Genomic DNA, 10,714 nt, shown 5'->3' on the forward strand with positions numbered 1-10,714 from the left:
GAAAGGAAAAGCTGTTGTGATTGACGTGGAAGAGTACGAGGAGTACGCAGGCTTGAAGGTCAACAACGAGCCGCCGCCGGCCAAGCGGCAGCGCGTGAGCAACGAAGGAGAAGGGTCTGCGTCTGCTGGGGTGAGCTGTGGTGATGCTGACGATGCGTGGCTGACGCTGAGCCTGGGCCTGCCCCAGCACCAGCAGCAGCAGCAGCCCGTGGAACAGGCGGCACCAATGGCGCCGGTGGCAGCGGAGACGCCGACAGTGATGACGCCGGTGGCAGCGGAGACGCCGACAGTGATGACGCCGGCAGTGGTGGCAGCAATGCGGGAGATGGTGAGGGAGGAGGTGCAGCGGCAGGCAAGTCAGCTCGTGGCCTCCGTCTTCATGGCTGCCAGGGCTGGTCAGCTCTAGAGTAATTCCTATCGTTCGTTTCCGTGTGCTTGTGTGGTTTTCTGATCATCCCCGCTCCTTCGAGGAGAGAACTCCCCGTTTAATAATTGTGACAATGTGAGTCCCATTGCGACCTGAATAACTGAATAAGCATCTATGTGGTGGATCTGTGTGCTATATGTGCTTGTGCTTTGGTTAATTTTCTTATTTACAAGTAAATTGCGCCCAGATTAGATATACCATGCAAACATGGCAAAGCGAATAGCGATCGTGCCTAGATCTCAACCGCAGAGCAGAAATTTTCCTCTCCAATCCTCTTTTCTGTGAGATCATGTCTAAATGTCTTACAAACATATACAGGTAAAGCGCCATCCAAAACCAATGCAGTCAGCATACTTTTGTATCTGTAGCATATTTACAGGAGCGGTCCTTTCTCTTTTTGCAAACCATTTTCCGGGTTTTTTATATTTTTTCGCTAACGAGAAAAGATCTGTCAAACTAAGCTAACAATCAGATGTATATGTTTCACCTATTATTCCCTGCAACTATGGTCAATTCTTCACCATAGTAATTGAATCCTGCACCTCGACCAAACCAACCCAGCATGAATGAATTGCATTCCTCGATCGAGTTACCGCGTTAAAGCTTTGATACGCTGACCAGTCATTGTGTTTCTTCTTTCGTCACAGCAGCCTCGGCGATTACCAGCCCTGTGCATTGCAGATTGGCAGATTGCAGCTTTGCCATCGAGCTTTTTTCCCTTCGCTCTAGCATGTCTTTCCTGCTGCCACAAATTTTAGAGATGCCATCAGGAGGAAATCTTTAGCACTAGTAGCAAAGCATGCCTCCATTAGCCACCCATTGTGCAAATCGGTCTGAATAGTCACGAGAGTCTGAGAGCTGGCTGCTCGAGCGCGACAGATCTGTGTCATCCCTTCCCTGTTAACAACGAGGGGGGGGAGAAAGTTTTATCATCAATGAATGAAGAATAACATAATGCAGCACTAGAATCTAATGTCACGGTAACTTCAGTTCACAGATGATAATGGAACAAGTCTTTCAAAGGGAAAAGTTCCGAAAGAGTAGCTGACCTCATCGTTGTGTCCTTGTTCACTGTATGTTGTAGCAGATTCAACACTGATAACATCCATTGGGGAATGGATGAGCGATGACCTGTAAATGATGGTTAGAATAACATCACATGATCGGCCTTAATAACTGATAAGAGGTCAAGGGAATGTGAACATAACGGATGTGGTAAAAATGTAAACTGGTAGCAGTATATATAGCACCTCTCAAAAGCTTCTTCGTCGCAAGAATTTCCTGAAGACGATAATAAATCAAGATCAAGAAAATTTGACGAATGCAATTCTGGATAACCTAATCTTTTCAAGTAACTCTGCCGTTCTTCCGAAATGGAGTGTCTTCCAGGCATTGTGCTATATTTTGTACTAGAAATAACAAAAAATAAAGTTAGATCGTATTACAATCGTGGACAAGCTGAAGTTTCCAAATGCCAACTTTGAATAAGGATTAATATACCTGGAGCATGGGTTTGTTTCACACATGTAGATCTCTGGTGCAGAGTCAGTAGGCTCCCTAATATCATCCAGCTGTTGCATGGGGAGTAATTCTGAGTTTGCAGTGTTGTTTTCTCCAACGTTACGGTCAGATATAGGTACACTGTTTTCACATAGAATATTTCCATCTGAGAGTGACCTCTTTATGAATGATCTGCGGATTTGAAATGTGTCAGTTACTTAAATATGCATATGAACTTTAATGTTTGTGGAACAAATATGAGAAGTACAGTCAACACTCAACAGTGCCACTAACTGAGTCTAGATGGCTTCAGTAAGCCTTAATTTTGTAAGCACTTAACACCAAGTTAGGCTCTTGCTTGAGCTAACCAACACGTCATCTTTTATTAGAGATCATGCAAAATTTACTACTCCATATGTTGGAACATGCAAGCCTAGTTATCTTGTAATGAATGATAAAGGTAGAGGACAACCAATTTTTGTTGATCCAGGATCTCACAGGCCTATAAACTTGAAACTTCGGAAAGAAGTTCATTACTTCTTGATGGTGACAAGTTTTTTACATGTATTACTTGGACCAAGAGGTGATAATGCTGATAATTTTTGCTTTGATATTCCATCTAAGTGTGCCGTGTTGAAGAGCGGCTCATCAAGCCATGTTTCTTAATAGAAGATTTTATATTAGTACCTTCCACTTTCTTCATTCACAGTTCCTTGCCTGCCAATATTGTAGTGCTGATCTGAGTCCAACTTCCACAGCGCAGGTCTGCCTTGCTGAGGTTGGAAATGACCCAAGAACCTGCATTTTTAAAATAAAATGGATAAAACTTTTGTGGTAATATACAAGACTACTGTCAGCATTTTCCTTTCATTCTGTTGCACAGAATGATATTTTACAGAAATGAAGAAGCTTACACATTTATAGCGTCCTGCTTCTCAGGATCTGTGTAGGCATTATTGTAGTAACGTTGAAGGGTCCGAAGGAACTCCTGGGATTGGGTTGCTGCCTTCCATTGCCCTCTTTGCTCGCAGAAGATCTGCAGCATATGGGACGGAAAACTTACTGATTATTCAAAATACCAATTTGGGCTTTGTGTTGAGTACTGAATTTACTGCCTACCAATAAGACTCAAATTGTTATGGAATAAAGATATTAAATATTATAGCAGCAACCACTTAAATGAAAATCCTGTTATTTTTGTGTCACGGATATTTCAATACGCAAACCCTTTCTGATTTACATTTTCTGTGCATTTTTTTTCACAAACCTCTATTGCTTTACTTGTTTCCAAAGGGCAAAGCTGCATCCAATTAATTAAAAAAGCTCATTTAATCATAGGAGATCAGTGAGAGCAAACATTCTATATTTGGTATAAACTTTCATCGCAGTATGGTACACACGACATTTGCAAAAACGACAAGTAGACAGAACTGACCCGACTGTTCATTGAAAATCTATTTTCAGGTACATTACCTTGACGTTTATTTGACTTAAGCATTAATCCAAATAACCAAACGTGATAATGAGAGAGAAACAAATGTATCAAATGATAGAAAAAAGAAGAATGTAGCGAGGGAATTAAACTACTGCAAAGGCGGTAAAGTATAAAATAAAGGGACCCAAAAATAAAATAGTACACAGCCACGCACCTTCCAGAGTACTCTATGCTATAAACTTTAGGTGCACACATATTGAAAGAAGCACCATTTCAAGAGTATGTAATGCAGATTAAGTTATCAGAAGTCACAAATATAACAAGATGCTAACCTTGTTATGAGCAGCAGAACCACCATATTGGATAGCTAATGTATCACCCATCCTTTCATAGAAATCCATCAGATCGTCAGCCAAAGGAGCATGCAATTCAATTTTAGGTTCTTGAGTGAGCCTCAACACATGAAGTTGGCGTCCTAAAGCAGTTAATCCATATGCGAATTGTGCAACATTTGTGCGGTCTAAGCAGTCTATGCAGTTTGTCCTGAGGACACCCTTTTGTAGTAAAAGAGGTACCATCATATCTGCACAGAAATCATCATTGCTTTTGATCTCACATGACTCCGTAACATCTCCTTGCCCACTGTAAAACATTTAAGAGATATCCATCAGTACTGCGAGCAGCAAACCAGCAGGAAGTTCCTTACTTGCAAGTTAAGTTGATTTGTTTCCTCTGGTTAGTAGTTGCCTTTTATCTGCAGTAGAGTACATTTTTTTTTTACATCTGTGTGTCAAGCTCATTATGCCTATAGAAAGGGTGTGACATCTATCTACGAGTTCAAACAATGGAATACTCTGTTCCTGACCTAACAGATGCCCACCTACATGACCATGTTCAACTTCCAGTTGTCTCCATCTGATGTGAACTAACACTCACCACTTATATTATGAAAAAAAAACATCACATAGTTTTCATGTGTACAATCTATATAAACCATATAGATATATGGTCAAACGTTAAGAGATTGTATACAAAGGACTCTGTTTCTTTACTGGAGGGTGTAATTTCCTGTGTTTGCTAAGTCGACCTATGGATTCTTGAGGAAAGACATGCTCAATGATCTTCAGAACAGTTCCTAAGTAGGTATAAAAATTACCTTGAGGCGCCCCTGGGTTTTGATGTAGTTATCTCGCAATGAAGGAGATCCGTTAGTTCCAACACATCTGATGCTACCTTGTTTAACAGTCCAAGCACATTGGTGCCTTTCCTGCAGATGCCATGTAGTTAATACCATTAGTACCGACAAGGTAGGTGCGAGCTCAGATAGAAGATCATCTTGGAGTACAATAGATTACCTTCGAGCAAGCTTACTCAGATCCATGTGTAAAAACTTCAGGCGTTTGTCATCCGGTAACCCTTTATTTATGTAATGGATAGCCTTTGCAAATTCAGCGCGGAGCAAAGATTCACGAGGCTTCTTCTCACGAGTCTGAAAAATATGCAAGCAATCCAAAAAATAGTATTCAGACCTGATAAAAAAGACTATCAAGCTTACAATTAAATCATTTGTAAATTATGTTACACTCGCCTTGATTAAGTTTAAGATGACTATAGGGTTCCCATATCTCAGTGCAAGGTTTTCAAAATGAAGCCGGGTTGCCTTGTAGTCCACATCCGGTTTTACTGCAGGTAGCAAGGACTATCAGAGAAGAAGTATACAGATAGACAAAAAAAAAATTGAAAACAGATAGACAAATTTATGACAGACTAAGAACTTACATGTGATCTCTGGCCTAATATTAAGTCTTGAAGTTTCCTGAAACCAGACGAGGGGTATTGATCCTCTATGTTGTACAACAGAGGTTATTTCACATGGGATGTCATCAGGTGTATCTTCAAAAACAATCTGTTCAGTCTCAACATCATTGGCAACCCTACCCTTTTCATTAACACCTCGTTTCAAGAATCTATATTTCAAAATAAATAAAAAATGTGTGAGATAAATATAAAGGAGAGCTTGACTACTTAACACTGTATGTTATCCAAAATAAATAAAAACTTAAATGCTTGTAATGCAAACCTGGTTCCAGCAAAATGACGCGAACGTCTGGCTATAAGTGTCAACCAGAAATCTTTCCCACATACTGACAGCTTGGACTGAATGCACAAAGATATGTCTATTAGCATGTCTATAGTACTTGGACAGATGAAGCACACTATAGGAAATGGTAAGCCTCGCGAAGAGGAAAACACTACTATCATCAAGACATGCAAACCAAATAGCAACAGAAGTTGTTAGTTCTTAATTACGCTGAGAATATTATTTATGCATGGCATAACCCAGTTTCGTAGACATTTAAAATAAGCATAAATGGCAATGCAATTTAATTCAAAGAACTGTATATTACTACCACGTACCAGCAACAAAGAAAAGATTGATAATTGACTACTAAAAAGCACAAACAGTCTGCTGAGACTTACAAGCAAATGTTTCGACTCGTGAAAGCCGCAAGCAGCTCAAACTGAAAAATGTCAGCAGGTTATACAAAGCCATGCGTTTGCAAACCCTTTATTCAAGCTTTCACAACATCCAGGTCATGAAATGTGGAATGAACGCATATGTTAGTGCGATGGTAATGAGTTAGCAGGATCCCTACTTGTAGTCTTCAATGATGAATAGATGGTAGCAGTGATATCCATAGGTCAATAATAAGAAATGACAAGGGAAATCAAATCAAACGCAGTGCGAAAAGACTTAGTTGTAGAAGAATATACCTGCTTAAAAAATCCATGGATTAAGGCCACAGTCCAATTGGTATTCTTGAGATGGCTCCGCATTGCTCGTGTCAGAAATTCATTCCATACAAACATTGTTTCATAAACAACCTGCCCAGTATTCTTATCAGCTATGTTCTTCTGAAGACTGCGCATGATGTTGTAAGAGTAGCTGAAGAAGAAGTCCTTCGTGAGATCGACCGAGCAAAGGAGCCGTTTATATCTACAACAAGTGGGGACAAAAAAAATCATGAGTTAATGCAGACTATAAAAATCAAAAGAACACTGGCAAGAATAAATTTGTAGTATATTGAGAATATTATAAGTATAATACTATGGGACCAAAGAAATTCGAAACAACTCTATGTACCTCTGACCATATGAACACCATACACAAATCTCAGTACTGCAAGAATGGTCATGATGTACCGACCATATGAGCTGGATGCATATTGTTATCAACAAGCAAATTTTATACTTATAGATAAATGATAGTAAATGCATAAAAAGAATATTACACCGTCATTGGTCGAATGAAATTGCCCGTGTTCAACTAGAAATACGAGTACATGACAAAAAAACTTATCTGAATATGCAATATAAAATAGTTCAATAAAATAAAATCAAATAGACAACACCACCGACAATGCACAGAATGGAGCAGCCGAATGGACTGAAATATATGAAAAGAAAGGGGCCTACAGTAACATAAATGAATAACAAATCTATGTCCAAGACTACAAATACAAGAGGAAGGAAGCTGGCGATTTTGATATTGTTATGAACCAGCGATGGAATTACAACAGGCAATACACAATATTTACATGATGAAAAAATGAAAGACCTGTTCTCATCCCTAGAATTAGCCACGTTGGGCCAGACTATAGGACATGGAATTGCGATCATTTCACTCTTCCCAATCGAATAAATATCATGGCCACAGATTGTGCCAACTTTCCTTCTCCTGGTAATGATAACCATGTAGTAAGGACCAAGAAACTTCATAAAACCTGAAGAAGCAAACATGAGGAAAATATTATACTTTGAACTGCTACAAAAGTTTGATTGATATATTCTAGCAATCTCAGTTCATGTTGAATTACCAACTATTCCGTAGCATTTTGTGACAAATTTCAGCCCACCAGTCAACCTATTCCCCTCGTGAATCCGCCAAAGCAGTTCTTGGCATTCATTCTCCGTGTAACATGTAGGATCTTCCTGGATGCCCAAATCAGTAGATTCCAACCGATCAATCTTTAGCACTTTCCAAATAGTCCTGCTCTTGTTTCTTCCAATAAGATAAAATTTCTGCATCAAAATATAGCACAAATATTTGTTAGAATAGCAATTGAGCAACTGGTAGAACGCATATGAACACTTGACATGTAACATCGCTTCCAGTCAATCAATGAAACAGTATTTGGAGGAGAACAATTACATAACTTTGGTTGCCTGTCGTATCAACCAATAGTTAAAACTTAGCTTCTGAATTGTAAATCAAACTATCGTCCAATATTGAGAATCCTTATGCATATACTGATATATGTAAGGTCAGCTGGGAACCAGAAACCTTCAATTCTGGCATTAGCATGGGAGTCGCCAAGCAGAAAAGGATCACACATTAAGCCCAAGAACACAACAACAGCATCACTAAACAAGATCTACCAGCACATATCTTGTCTTCGTGAAACAATTGCAGGCAAGCATGAAAAACAAATAGCCATTTCTTTACTCCCCCTGCAAAAGAAACAAAAAGGGGGATCTTCCCTCGCCTTTTTGCAGCCTTTTAACCTTTTCTTATAATCAAATTGAACAGAATCAAACATAAAGGAGATCCATCCCACGGTGGAAGCATTAAATCACTCAATAATCCAATCAACCATGAACAAACAAACACACACCCTTATAACAAAGTCAAACGCACGAGGTTACTGACACAAAGATCGCCAAGTCTAAGGAACCTACAGGTACAATCCAGTTCAAGCCAAACCAAATCAAGCATCAAAGTCAACCAAGTTTGCGTGAAATCCTTACCGATCTGGTCTCGTAGAGCCGGAACTTCTGAAGGAACTTGCCGCCTCTTATAGATTCCATCGGATCAGATCAACAAACAGATACACAACAGGGGCACGAATCCGAACCAATAAATTCAGAACAGACGGAGACTCTGCGTAGTTCAGCTCCTCGTCGGCTGCTTCAAGTAGAGCATCTTGCGCTCGAGCACAAATGATCCAGGGTAAATAGCCCAATCACAGCACCACCTTTCGGATCAAGAATGGACCAGCGACCACCGAACGGATCGAAATTGTTCCAAACACCTCCAACACCGAAAATTCTGCAGAAAAAACGCACCTTTCGATCCGTGCAAGAATCAACAGCCCGGGAAAGGGGAGAAATCGACGGAAGAATCAAGAACCCGATTCCCGGTTGAGAGAAACAGGGAAAAATTCAGGCAAACAAATCTAGCCTTGGCCGCCCCCGCGGGGAGATGGATGGGTTATAAATAGGAGAGGGCTAAATTTCCAGAGCAGAATGAATGGATTTTTCTGAGGGCAACGAGAAGGAGGAAGGGGGGAAACGAGAGCCACAAGGAGGAGGCTGGCGACGACGCCGTCGTCCACAAAAACACCACGCAAACGCAAGCCAGGCGAGAGTGGCAAGGCGCAAACACGAGACTAATCATTGCAGCAGCCAGCAGCGGCAGAGCATCTTCTTTAGTGGATTTATTGTGCTTATTTAGAAAGAAAGAAAATCGAGAGGTGAAATGAAGTTTTGGTTTGTACAAGAGGAAACTGGTAAATGCCCTCTTTTGGTGTAGGCCGAATAAACAGTGGAGAATGGCCAGAATGTCATGGCGCTACTAGCTGTAGATTAATGAGAGACAGTTTAGGAAATCATTATGATAGGCTTTTTCTTCCTGTTTGTCTAATGCTCTTTTTGTTTTGCAATGGCACGAGAATTTGCAAAAATGTTAGGTTGATTTTCTGCCTGTGAGATCTGCTGCCCGATTCGAGCTCCTACATTGCCTTCTTTCAGTTTCAACATTGGTGGATTGGAAGGCGGAACCGAAAGAGAAAATGTTCTCGTCGGAATGGTTAGGGATCACATAAATCGACACTAACGTGATGGCGGATGCAAAGTCGAGGATGGTGAAGGGTGCATGGCGTAAGCTCATACTATCACCAAGAAGACCCGTGGTAGCCGTTGGAGGTCGAAAAACTAACAACGTCATCGATTGCAGAAGAGGTGGCGGATAGTGGCGTAAGGCGAATTGACGAGGACGAATGAAGATGGAGAGGGCGAGAGGAAGTGTGTGTTTGCTGCTAGTTGTTGGGCTGAGATCCATTGGCCCAAAAACTCAAAAAAAAATACTTTCTCTCTTTTAAAATATAAGATGTTTTAACTTTGTCCTAAATCAAACCTCTTAAAATTTGGTCAAGTTTATAGAACAATCTACCAACATCTACAGCTATAAATTAGTTTTATTAAGTTTAACATGGTATATACTTTTATAGTATACTTATTTGATATTGCGGATGATGATGGTGACTAATTGCGGGCTGGTGAAGCATCATCCTACTCAAGTCAAGATTCACATTGCAAGGACCCAGAGGAGGCAACCTGACGATGGTGAGGATGATCCATAGGGAGCTGACAAGAAGTTCAGGATGATCCACAGGGAACTAATGGTTTTCGTCCTACGAACTGTTGGGAGACTTTCTAAACTTTTGGCGACCCATTGAGTCCTCTGTAATAAGTACCTCTAGTTTGTTCTTTGCACTTCGTCGCTCATAGACCTGTGTGTGTTCTTGTTGTTTTAGCTGCAGCAAGTATGTTTGAGACTTTTTTGAGTGGGGTGAACTTTGTCCCTTTATCTTGATAATGAAACCCATTAAAAAAATATCATATGGAGGAAAAAAAACTACTACCTCCGTTCTATAATTCTTGTCTCAAATTTGCCAAAAAATGGACGTATCTATTCCTAAAAAGTGTCTAGATACATGTAATATTGCGACAAGAATTATGGAACGGAGGGAGTATTATTTTGATCAAATTTAAAGAAGCGTGGTATAGAATAAAGTTAGAAATTTTATATTTTAGAACGAAGGGAGTGAATAACAACCATGGAGGTGACCAATTCAATAAGGATGTGTTCAAACATGCAACTTGGTGTGATTCATTCAGCAGAAGAAATAGTATAGTACTTAGTAGTAACACCTTCTTTATAAGAATAAAAATATATGTTAATGGCATTCCATCACCAATGTCACTGAGCAAATGCTTAGGCTGGATGACGAATTGACAATTACCTCTTGGGCAGGAATAATTTAGACCTTAGAGCAACTGTGAACTACACTACTCCCATTATGTGGAGCAATCATTTTTCGTAGATGAGGAGTGAAAAATAGCAGAAACTTAGAGTTTGATGTCATGATTTAAACTGTTCCTTATTTTGGTAAAGGAAAGCAGCGATACGATCCTAGAATAGATATTGTTCAAGTAAGATCTTAATGGACATATGTTGATGTCATGATATTATAATTGTTCCTTTTTCCCTTTTGTTATGTAACTCTTTG

At 40.0% G+C, this 10,714-nt stretch overlaps 1 protein-coding gene across 1 annotated transcript; it reads right to left on the reverse strand.

Annotated features, from left to right (window-relative positions):
* Positions 1-721: 721 nt before the first annotated feature.
* LOC100833209 (phosphoinositide phosphatase SAC2) lies at positions 722-8,828 on the reverse strand. Its single transcript, XM_003558613.4, has 16 exons — positions 8,172-8,828; positions 7,241-7,445; positions 6,982-7,147; positions 6,138-6,360; positions 5,443-5,519; positions 5,142-5,329; positions 4,951-5,045; positions 4,718-4,851; positions 4,519-4,629; positions 3,695-4,004; positions 2,842-2,963; positions 2,615-2,725; positions 1,928-2,119; positions 1,678-1,836; positions 1,477-1,558; positions 722-1,324 (listed from the first exon to the last, which is right to left on the reverse strand). Exons 1-16 carry the CDS (start codon positions 8,229-8,231, stop codon positions 1,214-1,216), a joined length of 2,346 nt encoding a protein of 781 aa, XP_003558661.1. The 5' UTR covers positions 8,232-8,828; the 3' UTR covers positions 722-1,213.
* Between the last annotated feature and the right edge of the window lie 1,886 nt (positions 8,829-10,714).

The sequence above is a fragment of the Brachypodium distachyon genome, chromosome 1 (assembly GCF_000005505.3).
Source record: "Brachypodium distachyon strain Bd21 chromosome 1, Brachypodium_distachyon_v3.0, whole genome shotgun sequence".
In the NCBI taxonomy this organism is placed as follows: Eukaryota; Viridiplantae; Streptophyta; class Magnoliopsida; order Poales; family Poaceae; genus Brachypodium; species Brachypodium distachyon.

Coding starts and splice junctions, on each gene's coding strand:
- LOC100833209 (XM_003558613.4), bottom strand. CDS start 8,231: ATGGAATCTATAAGAGGCGGCAAGTTCCTTCAGAAGTTCCGGCTCTAC. Junction 2,726..2,841: donor AAGCAGGACGCTATAAATGT/GTAAGCTTCTTC, acceptor TTAAAAATGCAG/GTTCTTGGGTCATTTCCAAC. Junction 1,837..1,927: donor GAAACAAACCCATGCTCCAG/GTATATTAATCC, acceptor TGTTATTTCTAG/TACAAAATATAGCACAATGC.